At 55.1% G+C, this 15,273-nt stretch overlaps 7 protein-coding genes across 7 annotated transcripts; 3 read left to right on the top strand and 4 right to left on the bottom strand.

Annotated features, from left to right (window-relative positions):
- Positions 1-391: 391 nt before the first annotated feature.
- Positions 392-859, bottom strand: BBK36DRAFT_1118017 (hypothetical protein; the record flags this gene model as incomplete). The annotated part of the gene is made up of 2 exons (XM_024890424.1): positions 392-547; positions 656-859. The coding sequence occupies 2 exons, from the start codon at positions 857-859 to the stop codon at positions 392-394; spliced, it is 360 nt and encodes a 119-aa protein (XP_024750408.1).
- A 1,730-nt stretch (positions 860-2,589) lies between these two features.
- On the top strand, positions 2,590-4,798 carry BBK36DRAFT_1118302 (hypothetical protein; the record flags this gene model as incomplete). The annotated part of the gene is made up of 3 exons (XM_024890465.1): positions 2,590-4,276; positions 4,335-4,481; positions 4,536-4,798. The coding sequence occupies 3 exons, from the start codon at positions 2,590-2,592 to the stop codon at positions 4,796-4,798; spliced, it is 2,097 nt and encodes a 698-aa protein (XP_024750407.1).
- An 898-nt stretch (positions 4,799-5,696) lies between these two features.
- Positions 5,697-7,749, bottom strand: BBK36DRAFT_1117546 (bifunctional purine biosynthesis protein; the record flags this gene model as incomplete). The annotated part of the gene is made up of 3 exons (XM_024890365.1): positions 5,697-5,852; positions 5,970-7,437; positions 7,604-7,749. 3 exons carry the CDS (start codon positions 7,747-7,749, stop codon positions 5,697-5,699), a joined length of 1,770 nt encoding a protein of 589 aa, XP_024750406.1.
- An 861-nt stretch (positions 7,750-8,610) lies between these two features.
- Positions 8,611-10,030, bottom strand: BBK36DRAFT_1135266 (60S ribosomal protein L35, L29 family). Its single transcript, XM_024892580.1, has 5 exons — positions 9,871-10,030; positions 9,466-9,605; positions 9,154-9,379; positions 8,700-9,039; positions 8,611-8,628 (listed from the first exon to the last, which is right to left on the bottom strand). Exons 1-4 carry the CDS (start codon positions 9,871-9,873, stop codon positions 9,034-9,036), a joined length of 375 nt encoding a protein of 124 aa, XP_024750405.1. The 5' UTR covers positions 9,874-10,030; the 3' UTR covers positions 8,611-8,628; positions 8,700-9,033.
- A 252-nt stretch (positions 10,031-10,282) lies between these two features.
- On the top strand, positions 10,283-11,114 carry BBK36DRAFT_1168591 (v-SNARE protein; the record flags this gene model as incomplete). The annotated part of the gene is made up of 3 exons (XM_024895200.1): positions 10,283-10,351; positions 10,456-10,539; positions 10,611-11,114. The coding sequence occupies 3 exons, from the start codon at positions 10,283-10,285 to the stop codon at positions 11,112-11,114; spliced, it is 657 nt and encodes a 218-aa protein (XP_024750404.1).
- Positions 11,115-11,281: 167 nt separating this feature from the next.
- On the bottom strand, positions 11,282-12,263 carry BBK36DRAFT_1168590 (hypothetical protein; the record flags this gene model as incomplete). Its single annotated transcript, XM_024895199.1, has 2 exons — positions 11,282-11,963; positions 12,043-12,263. 2 exons carry the CDS (start codon positions 12,261-12,263, stop codon positions 11,282-11,284), a joined length of 903 nt encoding a protein of 300 aa, XP_024750403.1.
- Positions 12,264-12,966: 703 nt separating this feature from the next.
- BBK36DRAFT_1159027 (hypothetical protein) lies at positions 12,967-14,533 on the top strand (the record flags this gene model as incomplete). The annotated part of the gene is made up of 2 exons (XM_024894162.1): positions 12,967-13,141; positions 13,209-14,533. The coding sequence occupies 2 exons, from the start codon at positions 12,967-12,969 to the stop codon at positions 14,531-14,533; spliced, it is 1,500 nt and encodes a 499-aa protein (XP_024750402.1).
- Between the last annotated feature and the right edge of the window lie 740 nt (positions 14,534-15,273).

Raw genomic sequence — 15,273 nt, 5'->3', positions numbered from 1 at the left:
TGAACGTACGTTGGTCCTAGGTGTGGAAAGGTATCTAATCCAAGGTAGGTATGAACTAATCATTCGAAGCAAAAGAAAGAGAAAGAAGAAGAAGAAGGACTCCAAAAAAAAAGAAAAAAAGAAAAAAAGGACAACCAGCTGTGACGCCCAACGCACTCAACCCCGTCGACCTCTTCAAAGCCTCCCTCTCAAGGTAATATGTATACGCAGGACCATCATCAATGCTTTGTTCCCAGTCAAAGCGCAATATCCTTTGACATCGGCCTTCCTGCGCCCCTTGGAAATGTACAATTGTATCAAGATGTAAGTTTAGACTCGCGGTACAGGTAGGAAGGTAGTGTACTGGTTCGTGTCTGTTTTCCGCGCAAATCGAATCGGATGGGTCGTTTTATCACTCCCAGTTGCGCGCCTGGGCAGCCGCGTCAGCTTCCCTAGCGAGGAGCTCCTGGTTGCTCGCCTCGGCGAGGGCGCTCGAATGGCTCTGTTTCTTTTGCGCGTTGAGCTGCGATTGGAGCTTTCCGCCTTTGGAAGATGCTTTTGCGCGGGCCTTGATTACACACGAAGATCCTGTCAGTATACACACACACACATTCCTCGGGAGAAAGGGGGACAAGCAGTCAATAGGACAGCCCAAGGAGGTTGTTGTTGAACTCACCTCAGCAGCCTCGGCAGCTTTCCTACGCGCGTCACCCGGGTCGCTGCCAGCATCGCTGCCGCCGCCTGAGCCGAGGGTCCGCGGAGGACCGCCGACTTTCCGGGGAACGGGAGCGGTTTTCGGGCCTGGGGGCGGAGCTGAGCCGAGACGGCGGCCGGCGCGAGCGTCGGGCTCTGATTCGGTCTTGCCGCAGATGTTGCCCATTGCGCTTTCGTGAACAGGTTGGGGGGGGGACGAGGCCGCGATGTGGTTGTGCGCGTTGTGTCGGGAAGTTTGGTTGCCGAGGTAGGTAGGGACCCGATCTGGGTGAGACGTGGGAGGAGAGCGTCTGGCAAAGACGTAGATTGGAGTCGCGCAGAGGTTGAGGCGGTTCTATCGGGAGGGTGAACAACCCAGAAGAAGAGCAAAGAGTTCAAGCGAATCGAATATTCATAATGAGCGGCCTTCGTCCAAAAGGCGCTTCTTAGGTGTAATGGTAGGTTCGCGTCAAGAAGGAAACCAGCCGAATGTGATAAGCACCGATAAGGTTATTTCCCACGTTTTCTAGTGACGCACGCAGGCTTGCATGATGCAAACGCCTGGAGGGAATGCTAGGGAGAATGGGAAATGAGATGGGAACTCGTTTGTGAGTGGCTGCGCGGGCTTGGACTTTACATACCTTGGACGTTGAGTGGAGGGACAATGCACTTGACAGGGTCTCGGGGCGGGGCTTATTAATGGGCGAGGACTCTTTATGAGGCTTGATGTGAAATGATGTAGCGCTACCCGGGAGTCTGGGGGAAGAGACGGGATGTGAGATGCAGCTTGAGGTTTGGGAATGCTCGGTTGTTGGGATTTGTGTTACCGTATGGCTCTCAAGAGGAATTTAAAGTCTGCTAAAAAGCCAATTACCGGATGGGCAAGCCCCAAAGTTTGCATCAATCTGGATGAGGTGCCTTGTTAGAAACGTGCTTGTCCCGAACAAAGTCAACCATGATGCAATGGGAGAAACAACAGAGACAGATTCTGAGTCGCACACCACGTGAAAAGCGCAGTTCCCAAGGTACCTATATTAACATGACACATTAGGTATGTCTTGTCTCATAACCAAACAGCAATGCATCTTCCAGCAGTTGCCTCGCATGTCGTGACCCGTCTGTCAAGGACCCTTACCGTAGCGTAGGTACCTAGACAGGGACTTTGAGGTCTTGCGTCAGCCTGGCAGCCATCCACTGCACTGGCATTCGTCCAATGCGTGACGAGGGAAGTAATCGAAGAGCTTTTTGCGGTAGACTACATGACTGTACTTTGCAGCAGCAGTTGCCGGGCGCTCGCACCAAGTATTTGCCGGTATGCACAAACTTCAGGCTGTCGGCTTGACGCTGTGGGGACCAACTGGAAGCCGTTAACAGGCCCCGCCATCACTAGGCCCTGAATGGCAGTGTGGGGCTCAGCCGCGCAAAAAGACATAAATACGGCAAGTGTTGCAACAGCTCTTTCGAGGCCGGCAGACCATCAAGGTTCTCGCTCTTTGCCTTTGTCAGCCAGGGCCAACCGCAGGCGGGCGCTCCTTCCCACGTCCGCGCCTGCGCCTGGCCTGCACCTGCGCTTGTGCTTGTGCGTGTGCTTTTCCTGTTCCTGCCGTTTTCTCTTTTGCGGACTCGAGGCTGGCCGGGATTTTATTTTCTTTTTATATCTTCCCTCTCTTTTCTCTTCAGCCTTTCGGCATCTGAAAACCGTCACCACTTGTCCCGGCTTCGGCAGCGCTTTCTCAGCCTCTTGCGATCTATTTCTGCAGCCTTCCGCCGGCATTCCCACCTCCTCTCTGCTATGAACTGTGAGCGAGGCGACTCTCGTTATCGGTAGGACTTGAAATGCCTCTCACACGCAAGGTGGATATGCAGAATTGCTGATGCTTTACACAGACAGCCCGCCGAAGCCGTGTCTGACAGAGCATGGACGCCCGTCGTCTGCCGTGCAGCAGATTCATGGAACTCACTCGTCAACTCTCCCATGACTCTTCAGTCGACACTCCTCCCGATTTCTGTGAATTGATGGATGCGAGTCACCGGTTTCCTCGCGCAATAGACCCGGCGGATGGCCATCTACCTCACGACGATTTCTGCCTGGACTCTCAAGCATCGGTCTACTCTGCCGAGTCTCCCAAGCCGTTCAAGATGCCGTCTAATGCTTTCAAGACATCGCCATCGAGTACTTATACCATGGCTTCTCTGATGGGGTACGCCGTCCAGCCACAGTCACAAGCTCAGCACGGCAATTCCACCCCCGCCGAGTCACCCTCAGTTGCCGAACCCCATTTCTCCTTTTCCTGGGACACCTATTTCAATGATACCCTTGCCGACGCTTCTAACTCTATTCGTTCTGGTAAAGATGCCTTGCGTCAGACGGAGAAAGACTGCGACGATGATTGCAGATCAATGCTGTCGTGCACATCTGCTTGCGGCATAAGCTGCCCGAGTCAATGCGGAGATTCGGGCCAAGGCATGTGTTGCGACGACGATGCGTGCGATGATCAAGAGCTCTGTCTTGATGAGATGTGTGAGGATGCAGTCACCCCCTGTACGGATGCGAACTGCTCAGGCCTCGCCAAGCTTGGGCAACTGCCTCTCGAGCCTGGCTTTTCAGACGGCGACAAGCAGGCTGCAGCTGCCCTCGCTGCCATCGGAGACACGCAGTTGGAACTCATGCCCGGCACCTATCAGCAGTTTACTCCAGACTCGACATTCGGATCTCACTCTTGTTTCTCAGGGGCAGCATGCAGCCATACTTTCCCGCATACCTTCTTCCAGACGACGACCGATGATGGCTTGGCTGGTCAGTTTTGGGAGCATCTTAGTCAAGAAGATCCTCTCACGACTCACATTCTGCAGTACCACGACCCTAGGCATGTCGTGGACCATGCTCGTCCATGTATTGCAGACAATCCCAATCTCACCATTCCAAAGTGTGCCCTTCCAAAAACCATAAACGGCGATTTTCTAAGCCATGGCCTGGGACATAACTCACAGGATTTTGCGTGTGGTTTCGAAGTCAACTCACTTGACCAGTTCGCTAATCACATCTTCGAGGACCATTGGTATATGCACATGCCAAACTCCGGCCTTGGGAACCTTTCCCAGCCGTCGCAACTGGAAAACAACTTCTCCTTGATACCCAGCCGACCCAGTCTCACACCATCATACTCTTCAAACGTACCTTCAACAAATGATATACAGCTCACAGCGCCGGACTCGTCCCTACAGAGCCTACCAGTGGTCTCACAACTTTCACCTCCCCCTACCTCGCAAACGACAAGTCCTCCCCCACAGCCCGAGGAGTCTTCTACGGAGTCTCAAGCAGAATCGCAATTAGAATCACTGGCATCTGAGTTGACTCCAATTTCAACACCCGATCTGGAACCCGTGGTCGAACATACTTGTCTATGGAAGTCATCGGATGGCAAAGTCTGCCATATGCAGTTCAAAGATGCTGATGACTTGCATAACCACACGAAGAATGACCATCTGAAGGATATGACTCGGCAACACCCAGGATTTCGCTGCCAATGGGAGAACTGTACCAGAGCGACGGTGTTTGGCCAGAAGAGCAAGTTGGAACGCCACATACAAACTCACACAGGGTGTAAGTGAAAATGTCTTGCCTTCTCTTGAGCTTCCCAGAGTTCTGACAACAAGTATAGACAAGCCAGTGAAATGTTCCATTTGCGGCCTGCAGCTGTCGGCAAAGCAGTCGCTCGACCAGCACATGAGAGTGCACACCGGCGAGAAGCCTTGGAAATGCAAGTTTCCGGGATGCTCGCATGCCTTTAAACAGCAGAGCGCACTTAGTAAGTAGTTGCGCCATTTCATTCAGCAAGATCAATCTTCTGACATTCTGCTAGCCATGCACGAGCGAACACACACTGGATACAAGCCTCTGAGATGCGACATATGCGGCAAATCGTTTGGGGAGTCGTCGAATCTTTCCAAGCATCGTCGAACACATAATGAGAGGGGCGAGCACTCTTGTCCCATCTGCAACAAAGACTTTAACCGCCTGGACCAGCTGAGACGCCATTTATACAGCAACCACAAGTGCAAGCCGGATGAGGCGGAATCTATCGCAAAGGCAAATAAGGCCAAGTTGGGCAAGGGACCGAGGTGAAGAGTCACCATCGGCTGATACCCGGGAGAACATTTGAAGAAAAGGACCAAAAAGAAAACAAAAAGACAAAACGGCGCAACAATCGTGAGCGCGTACCTGCGCGATGCACGCGGCCGTTTGCCTCAAAAAGTACTATAATGACGGTTACGCCAAGGACAAGGACAGGTTGAACCTTGGAAGTACATACCTGTCTGGGAATGCTACGGCACCTTTGATATCTCTGCCTGGGCCAAAAAGAACGGCTCATTTTGATATAGAGTACAGTTTCTGTTCCATAGAGGGCCAGCATAAGCCGCGAGAGCTTATTTGACACGAGGCCACACAGCCTTAGGATATAGTCACTAGACGTCGCTTCGTAGGCTGATGCTGGTCCCCTGGAGTTCCATTCGTACGGATAAGTGACGATTGGGTAAGGAGGAGTATATGGGAGCTGCGATATTCAAAAGTAATTGAAACATTTACGTCTGATCACGTACCTAGATACCCTCCCCTCTGGCGTAATTCTAGGCAGTCTCTTGAATCAGACTTGAACAACTTGGCATCCGCAATGTAGTATGACAGACAGGCAGGGCCTAGGTAGTCTGCAAGCTTGGAGCTTGGGAGACTTATGACACTTGAATCCACAGGAAACGCGAACTGCTGAAAACACCGCTGTTATTGTAATGGTATTGAAACAGTTTCGAAACTACGATACATCTAAGTTGATTTTGAGCAAAGTTAAAACCGGTTGTGATCGCTCCCTTGGATTTTCTTTTCCCTTTCTTTTTTTGTTACATTTGCCATTGGGCATCCCTTCCCTTCCTTACCCTTTCATTTCTGCCCTTCTAGATTTTCTTTATTTTTAGTTTTTGTTTTCATTGTTTCCAACTTTTTGTGTTCTCTTGCCTCTCTTCCCGCTTCAGTGGTGGAACAGACGGGTGTTCTGCTGGACAAAGGTGATGCCCAGCTTCTCGGCAGTCTCAAAGACTGCGCTGTCGTTTTGGCTGCCGCTGGGGGCGGCGATGTACTTGACGCCTGAGCGGGCGGCGCGGAAGACGTTGTCGATGAAGGGGAACTGCAAGTAATTTGATTAGCAACCAGGCCTTTTGTGACGAGGATGTGGTAAAGGATTGGGCACAATGGTGACCAGGTGGAGTGTGAGCTCTGAAATTCAGGGGGGGGGGTCACTTACGAAGGCGTCGCTGGAGACGCAAACGTCCTTGAGCTGCTTCATCCAAGCCTCCCGCTCTTCGGGAGTAAACGCAGGAGGAACCTCCTCGAAGACGGCCTCAAAGGCCTCCTTCTCGGCGCCGTCCTTGGGGAGCTGGCCGCTGACGAGGAGGTCGATGGCGTTGCTCTTGTCGGGGCGCTTGGTGCCCTTCTTCCACTTGATGCCGAGGACGCGCTCGTGGAAGCGCATCCACCAGTTGTCGGCCTTGTCGCCGGCCAGGCGGGTGCAGTGAATGCGCGACTGCTGGCCGGCGCCGAGGCCGATGACCTGGCCGTTGACGGCGTAGCAGACGGAGTTGCTCTGGGTGTACTTGAGGGTGATGGTGGCGACGGTCAGGTCGCGGGAGGCGTTCTCGGGCAGGGCGCCGGCGTCCTTGGGGGTGATGATGGTGGTGAAGGACTTGGGCGAGATCTCGGCGTCGTTGCGGTGCTGCTGGAGGGTGACGCCGTAGACGGTGCGGGTCTCGATGGGGCCGGGGACGTAGTCCGGGTCGATCTGGAGGACCAGGTACTTGCCTCCCTTCTTCTTCTTGAGGATCTCCAGGGCGGCGTCCTCGTAGCCGGGGGCGATGACACCGTCCGAGACCTCCTTGGAGATGATGCTGGCGGTGGGGACGTCGACGATGTCGCTGAGGGCGATGACGTCGCCGAAGCTGCTCATGCGGTCGGCGCCACGGGCACGGGCGTAGGCCTGGGCAAGGGGCGAGCTGTCGATGCCCTCAATGTCGTTGACAAAGTAGACCTTCTTCTCATCCTCGGTAAGGGGAAGTCCGATGGCGGCGCCCGCAGGAGAGACGTGCTTGAAGCTGGCGGCCGCGGGCTTACCCAGGGCCTCCTTGAGCTCCTTGACGAGGGGCCAGGCGTTGAGGGAGTCGAGGAGGTTGATGTAGCCGGGAGAGCCGCACAGGACCTTGAAGGGGAGCTGCTGGTGAGCGGTATAGGCGGCAGCAGGCTTCTGGTGAGGGTTGGCGCCGTAGCGGAGGGCAAGGTACTGGTCTCCGGCGCCGGCGTACTCCTTGCGGAAGAACTCTGAGATGGCGGTGTGCTCGAAGGCCTTGAGGGCGTAGCGGTTGCGGCTGGTCTCGCTGATCTCGCCCTTCTCCAGCTCGCCCAGGAAGCCGGCGTAGTCGTTGGGGTCGCTGAGGATGGTGACCCTCTTGTGGTTCTTGGCGGCAGCGCGGATGAGCGTCACGCCGCCAATGTCAATCTCCTCGACGGCCTCGGGGATGCTGACGTTGACCTTGGCGACGGTGTCCTTGAAGGGGTACAGGTTGCAGATGACATAGTCGACCTTGTTGATGTTCTGGTCCGCCAGGTCCTTCTCGTCGGACTCGAGGTTGCGGGCGAGGATACCGGCGTGGACGGCAGGGTGAAGCGTCTTGACACGGCCGGCGAGCATCTCCGGCGCCTTGGTGATGGCGCTGACGTCCCTACACGCCGCGGCGCATTAGTTTTTTTGCAACGTCTTTGTGTATGAGCTTCTCGAGAGCTTCCTCCTGACCGTGCGTCCGTTCTCCCACCCACGACTGACAAGTCTTCGTTTCTTTCTCTCTCCCTTTTCTCCGTTCCAAACATGAGAATTGGGGGCATTCATACTCAACAGGGAATCCAGACTCGCGAATCATGCGAGCTGTGCCGCCGGAGGCCAGGATCCGGACATTGTTCTGGGCAAGACCTTTAGCCAGGTCCAGCAGGCCCGTCTTGTCGTAGACGGAGACGATGGCGATCTTCTGGTCGGACATGGTAGCGGCAACTATGCTTGAGCACAATTGGGGGGGAAGAACACAAAACCAAGAAGAACGAGTCGAGATGGAAGAAGAATTCCTCCTTTCGTCTCTTATACTAACGAGATAGACAAAAACGAAGAGCCGATGTAGGAAAGATACGGGAAAAAAAAAAAAGTAGTTGGCGGGGTAGCAGCGCAGGATCCCTTCCGCTGCTTGGTGGGGTGTTGAGGGGAATGATTTGCGCTCTGGCGCTGTAATGGTGACGACTTAGCGGACTGATTGGACGGCGATTGTGAGCTGGAGCTTGTGAGGCACTTAATTAGAGGGAAATCGAAGCTTAGAGTGGGTTCTGGGATAAGAGAAGAAAAAAAAATTCTTTTGGTCAATTTGTTGAATAACTGCGACGACTAATAAGAGACACTCTGAGATGGACGTTGGTGGCAGGTGGTTGTCCAGACGTATGCTCGCAGTTTGCTTGCCTGTCTTCTTGTAGTTGATCAGAAGCAATACTATGCTAGTTGGTGACCGTTCGTTCTCTGCTTCTAAACTGCTTCATTTTCTCAAGCCACCACGAGATAAGCTGGATCTGCAGAGCAGCATCATTGGAAACTTTGTGTCCTGTTTAACCGCTTTCATAAAGATTTGCATGGATAGTTTCGTCGACTCTTTGTATTAAGCTCTCCTTTCGGTGGGCACTGAGCGCGCGTTGTGGCTTCTCTCGAAACTATAATGTTGAGTTACGTTGATAAAGGTGGGCATGATAAGGAGACGCTGATATTCCTCGATAATCCTCAGTTGATCTTCGCCGCGGCTGTCCAGGAAGCCAGCGTTCTGACTTCCGAGTCTGCTCGAAACACGAATGCGGTATGACTATAGAGATCGAAAGGCAGCGTCAAGCATTTCACTCGAAATCCAAGTGATTGCTGCCAGCATCATCCGCCTTGGGCCTGTCGTAACATCCATGGATCACATTGCGGCGAGTCACCGGCACTGGAAGACATGTCCGAAATCAGTCGAATTAGAGCCTGAACACCGCTTGTGCCTCGAATATTTCTTTTTTAGATCGTGACCTCATTTTTTTTGTTGGTATAGACTGTCGACCTAGCCAGCCCATCCAGGACGCCTCCCGTCCCAGACCGAGGCCCAAACCGGGAAAAACAAGTCCAATTCAGACCGGATTCCCCCCTGAGCCATGCGATGCAATTCGAGCCCTGTTGTTCAAGTGGAAAAAGCATGCTGCGCCTCAATGCCCCATTCTACCCAGACGTCCCTTCGCATTCCAAAGCACAATTAAAACATTTAGGCCTGTGAGAGTCATCGTTAGCCCAAACGATCCTTTGAGAATCCTTCTGTCCCTCCCTGGACCTAGAGTGGCTCGGGCATGGTATTTTGGACCATCGAGCCTCAGAGATGCCGTACCTTGATGGCGAACTTGCGCTGAGGGAAGTGGGTGTTGCGCTTCTTGGTCTTCTCCAGAACACGGGCCTTGTCCTCAGGTGATAATCGTCGGCGGATAGCGCGGGTCTGCTTGGGGCGGAGGTCGAGGGGCAGGTACTTGGCCTTCTTGTAGAAGAGGCGGAGCTGGTTTCGCTGAGTGGCGTTGGTGACGGTCAAGACACGAGCGATGGACTTTCGCAGGTCGTGGCTACACAGCGAGCGTTAGCCGCAACAATTTCTCCTTCATCTTACGTCGTTGGGTATCGCGCATGTAGGCGTCTGGCGGATCCTTACATCTTGTTCAGCTTGGAGCCGGAGGAGGCAACCTTCTGGATGCGGAGCTGGCCGAGTTCAGCCTTGAGCTCAGAGAGCTGCTTGGCCAACTCCTCCTTGTTCTTGCCCCAGAGCTGGGCAGTCTTGACTTTTCCCGACGACTATATCACACACAAAGTATCAGCAACCCGAATCCCCTGACGCATTTGTAAAATTGTGTGAAAGAGCGCTGCATCGATGGCGGATTGACGAGTAGCTGGGGGAGCAATTCGACGACTTCGTTGGTCGCATTCTTTCTCGGACGATAGCGCAATAAAATTCGATATTCGAGGGACAGCAGGGCTGGCACAAAAAAGGGGAACGTGTTCTTGAGGGCCTAGAAAGAGGGCATATTCATCGTTCGGAGCAACGACCGTATGTACTCACCATCTTGATGTTTCGATGTGATTTGCGAGAGTTGCGTTAGTAAAAGTCTTCCTCGACCGTGACCCGTCCGAATGTCGCGATGGCTCGTAACTCTCAAAAGAATTTAGTCGTAAGGGTTTGCCGAGTCTGGTGAAAAATTGCCCTAGGGCTTGGCTGAGCGTGCACCAGATTGCAGCGAGTTGGAATTTTTCATTGGCCAATGAATTGTGGAGCGCTAGTGGGTAGCGAAGGTGCTACCACGTGAGATGTCCCGTGCTCTGAGCTCGGCGCTAGGTAAGGCGGTGAAGAGATTCTGCCGTCGCCTACAGACGGAGACGGGCGTCAGACAATCCGCGGCCCGGGGCCTTGTTGCAATATCGTCATCAAGAAGCACCCTGAATTGCCTACGTTTGCCGTTTGTATTTCGCCAGTCATGGCCGCACCATCAGGAAGCGGAGGCTGGGCCCAGTTGCGCCAGCAGGCACGCTCATTAGAAAACCAGGTGAGAACCATCAGCTATGGGGGATACTCTCTATTTCTTGAGCTGACTCGCTGACCCTCCCGACCGGCCTCTAGACGGAGAGTCTCTTCCACACATACTCTCAGTTCTCTGCCGGATCCAACATCCCGCCCAAACCCTCAACGGAGGAGCGTGAAGTGGAAGCGAAACTGGAGGATGTGCTAAACAAGGTATGTCCAAATCGACCGCTCCCAATGGCACATTGCTGCGAGCTCTTGCAGCTAACCCGTGCGACTTGCAGCGCGAGAATGTCATCGCTCAGCTCGGCCGACTCCTGGATTCGGAAGCATCCCTGAACACCTCCGCCCTCAAGCAAAACAACCTGTCCCTGCTCCGAGAGAAGCTCGCCTCTCACCGCCGCGACTTCACCCGCCTCAAGTCTACGCTACAACAAGCTCGCAATCGCGCCAACCTCCTGAGCAACGTCCAGTCCGACATTGACGAGTACCGCGCGAACAACCCGGAAGCCGCCGAGGCCGACTACATGCTGGATGAGCGTGCCCGCATCGATAGAAGCAACGACGTGACGGACAGTGTCCTTAGCCAGGCGTATGCCATCAACGAGAGCTTCATTGTGCAGAGAGAGACGCTGGCGAGCATCAATCGAAGGATAACGATGGCCGCTAGTAAAGTGCCAGGCATCAACTCCATCATCGGGCGCATTACAACCAGGAAGAGGAGGGACGGGGTCATTATGGGGACTTTTATCGCGATGTGTTTCATCGTCTTCTTTTGGCTCAGGTAAAGGAGGTCATGTCTGCGTTACTTGGTTCCATCATATGAGATCTTGGCGTTTAAAGGGGGTATCAGCGATTCTTGTCTACTTGTACACTATGGCAGGATCCATAGCACTACAGTTTTCTACTCGATCTAATAATACAGGCGCAGGGGTTTGGACAGATATCGAAACATCTACAAGGAGTCCTTTGTTTTTTCCAAGTGAGGCTTACCGGGAAGCTTCTCTCGCGCTGTGGCAGGGAGCAAGGCCTCCTTCTTGATATCCTCGACAAGCTTGGCCAGCCCCTTGGTCAGACTCTCGACCTCATCTGGGTGGCTCGACCCGCTGCCGGCCCAGCGTATCCTGCAGTGATGGTCAACCAGATATGTGTAGCCGACCTTGCTGTTGAGCAGGCCTATCGACTCCCGGATCTCGTCCGTGATGCCCCTCTGCACAAGGAAGTACTTATCCCAGTCTTTCTCTCCAAACCTCTTGCGCAGTGAGCCCATAAAGAGCTTCACCAGGAATGCTTTGCCCTTGTTATCCTCGTAGTTGATCCTGACGAGTTGCGCCGCCTCGCCGCTGCGCTCAAGCACCTCGTGAAGCTGCGGGTTGGCCTCTTTCGATACGAAGCTCTCGACCTGCCGCTCCGCCCACTGGCTGCTGAAAATGGACACGACGGATGCTCTGCCGGAGAGTAAGGGAGTCGTGTCGCGGGGGGTCTTGTCGTTCTTGAGGAGTGTCTGGCCGTAAAGATTGGGGAAGAAAAGGGAGAGCTCGGCCTTGAAGAGTCGGGGCGGCGCAATGAAGGATTTGCCCTCGTGGTATTGCAGGTTGCCCCAGTCGCGGAAGTAGGGTCTCGATATCTTGGCGGTCCTTGAGTTTAGATGGTGTGTTAGCAGCAACCCTCATTCAACCATTGTGCTCTCCACCAAGTAGTTGGGTTTTCCCGTACAGCTCCTTGCGCCTCTGCAGATGCTTGTCATAGTTGACAAAGTCCTCCTTCCGCTGCTGCAGCGAGCGGCTGTCGATGCCCGTGTTCTCGCCCGGCAGCGGGGGCAGCGCCATGCCAATCGGCCGGGGCAGCGGCTTGGGCGTGAAGCCGCCCTCGACGCGCTTCCCGTAGCTGCGCGGCGCCTCGATGGGCGTCCCGGCGACGGCGGCCTTGGGGTCCATGGCGGTGCCCGAGGCCGGCTTCTCAGCCCTGGCGGCCGGCGCGGCGGAGGCGGTAAACGCGCGCCATTGGCAGCGGGCGCATGCGGATCTCGAGGTCGAACGGAGGAGGCCGCCGAGGGCCAGCTGCAGCGTCCGTGTTGACGACGGCATGGCCGGGGAGAGAATGGAAAGCGAAGGATGGAAGCTTGGTAATACCTAGCTTGGGGCCCTTGTTCGCGATGACGCCGGAAAAATTTGGCCTCAGAACGTGCAGGGCTCCATTCTTCACGGCCCCGGACGCAACGGCCTCCGGGGTGGCATCGGCAGCGCCCCAACGGCCATTGGCTCGATGGCAGCTCCACTGAAGAATCACTGGAGTTGAGCGGCTCCAGCACTGAGAGCCCACTAAGAAGCGCCCGTCTGCTCAGCTCAGCAAATGGCGGGCAAACCAGTGCACCCCAGCTCCATGTCAACCACTTTCAAAGCACTCCATCACCCCAGAATTCGGCTATCCGCGGGGCCTCTGGACAGCATCAACCGCAATGCCGACTGAAGCCACGGCTGGCCCTGGAGCATCCCGGTTTAGAGTCGGCCAAAGAGACGTCGATTATTCCCCTTGTTTAAGAAGTTTGGAAGTCGGCACTCCTTCATAATCACGTCGTATTTCCTCCCCTCCTTGGCCCTGCACCCGTCTTGCCGCGCAATTGGAACCATCCAAGACACCATGTTTCTGCAGCGAGGATCAAGAGTGCTGCGACGGCAATGGGGGGCTTCCAAGGCCATGGGCAAGATGGCCATGGCGAAGAACAAGAACGCCATGCCCGGCGCCCCGCGGTGGTTCTCCGAGTCGAGGAGGCTATACGCCGTGAAGCCGGTGCTGCTGGCTGATATCGGCGAAGGTGAGACTTGGTGTATATTGCCCTTGGGGGAGAGAGCGGGTAGATGCTGACATTTGGAGGCGGACAGGCATTGTCGAGTGTGAGGTGATCCAGTGGTTCGTCGAGCCCGGCGCGCACGTCGAGGAGTTCTCGCCTCTGTGCGAGGTGCAGAGCGACAAGGCATCTGTGGAAATCACGAGCCGCTTCTCCGGCGTCGTCAAGAAGCTGTACTACGAGACGGGCGAGATGGCCAAGGTGGGAAAGCCGTTTGTCGACATCGACATCGAGGGCGGGGCCGAAGCCGAGGACGCCGGTGCTCCCAAGGCGGCGGATGTAAGCCAGGAGGCAGCAGCCTCGCCTTCAACACCAGCGCCAGAGTCACAGTCGTTGCAACAGGCTGAAGCTGGTGTGGTGGCGCAGGGACAGAGCCAGACGCCGAAGCCCAAGGGCAAGGCCGCAGCACTGGCGACGCCTGCGGTCCGACATCTATCCAAGGAGCTCAAGGTCGACATCGCCGACATTGACGGCACGGGCAGGGACGGCCGGGTTACAAAGGAGGACATTTACAAGTTCGTGCAGCAGAGAGACGCCAGCGCCAGCGCATCGGCTGCCTCGCAGTCTGCGTCCGCGCTGCCGCAGCAGCCGCCGCCACAGGCCCCCAGCGGCCAGCCCTCGGTGCAGACGGAGACGCGAGTCCAGCTCACCAACACGCAGCATCAGATGTTCAAGACGATGACGCGGTCGCTCAGCATCCCCCACTTCCTCTACTCGGACGAGGTCGACTTCACGAAGCTGGTCCATCTCCGCGCCCGCCTCAACAAGGTCCTCGCCCAGACGCCGGCGGCGCCCGGCCAGGTGGCCAAGCTCTCTTACCTCCCCTTCATCATCAAGGCCGTCTCCATGGCGCTGTACCAGTTCCCCATCCTCAACTCGCGCGTCGAGATCGACCCGGCCACCAACAAGCCTTCCCTCATCATGCGGTCCCTGCACAACATCGGCGTGGCCATGGACACCCCGCAGGGCCTGCTGGTGCCGGTCATCAAGGACGTCGGCTCCCTCAACATCCTGTCCATTGCCGCGGAGCTCTCCCGCCTGCAGGGGCTCGCGGTCCAGGGCAAGCTGACGCCGGCCGACTTCTCGGGCGGCACCATCACCGTCTCCAACATTGGCAACATTGGCGGCACGTACCTCAGCCCCGTCATCGTCGAGCGCGAGGTGGCCATCCTGGGCATCGGCCGCATGCGCACCGTGCCGGCCTTTGACGAGAATGACAACGTGGTGAAGAAGCACGTGTGCAACTTCTCGTGGAGTGCCGACCACCGCGTCGTGGACGGAGCGACCATGGCGCGGGCCGCCGAGGTGATTCGCCGGGTGGCCGAGGAGCCGGACGTCATGGTCATGCACCTGAGATGATGACGACGACTGGACCGCAACGAATAGAGAAAGAAAGGTGTATGTGTAAAGAGCTTTAGATTATGTTCATATGCCATGCAGAGATTGGTTCGATTTCAAAAGCTGTTTTGTATATAGTACTAAGCTGTTTTCCTAGTCCTCACGCAAATAAAGACTATCATTTCGACTTACACGACAGATCTACTGCCTGATACCAGAGCCCGCCTCCGCCCTCTTCTTCCACCCTACAAATGCTGCATTTTCTCCAATAGTAGCCGCCCGGCCATTTCACGTTCGCAGCAGCAGGTGGAGGACACGAGGGATGCAAGATGACGACATTTATTTCAGTTGCCCTTTTTTTTTTTTTTTTTCTCGTTCCGCCTTGTTCCAGATCGTCCCCCAATACATGAGGTAGGTCCTCGTACTAAGGTCAGCTTAGCATCCCGCATCCGCATCCGCATCCGAAATCTGCATATAATACAACTCGAACCCTTCTTCGAAACTCACCCTGCTTATAGACTACTGCCGTGCTCCTGACTCTTTCACCGGCGTCTCCGCCTAACCTCACATCTGTTTTATTTTACACAATGAAACATATACGTAACGATACAACCACAAGAAAGGGGGGTTAAATCGGTATCCAACCATAACAGAACAACAGCAGCAAAGCAAAACAAAAGAAATAACAAACATCATCAAAGTGAAAAAAGGTCCTCCTCCTACTAGTAGTACTATCCCTCAGCTGATCCGCCCATTTCCCC

This window comes from Trichoderma citrinoviride (assembly GCF_003025115.1).
Source record: "Trichoderma citrinoviride strain TUCIM 6016 unplaced genomic scaffold BBK36scaffold_6, whole genome shotgun sequence".
NCBI lineage: Eukaryota > Fungi > Ascomycota > Sordariomycetes > Hypocreales > Hypocreaceae > Trichoderma > Trichoderma citrinoviride.
This window is presented reverse-complemented; position numbering and strand designations above follow the sequence as displayed.

Excerpts from the sequence above, each read along its gene's own strand:
- BBK36DRAFT_1135266 (XM_024892580.1), bottom strand. Across the intron at positions 9,380-9,465 it reads GGCTCCAAGCTGAACAAGAT|CCACGACCTGCGAAAGTCCA; the intron begins GTAAGGATCCGC and ends CTCGCTGTGTAG.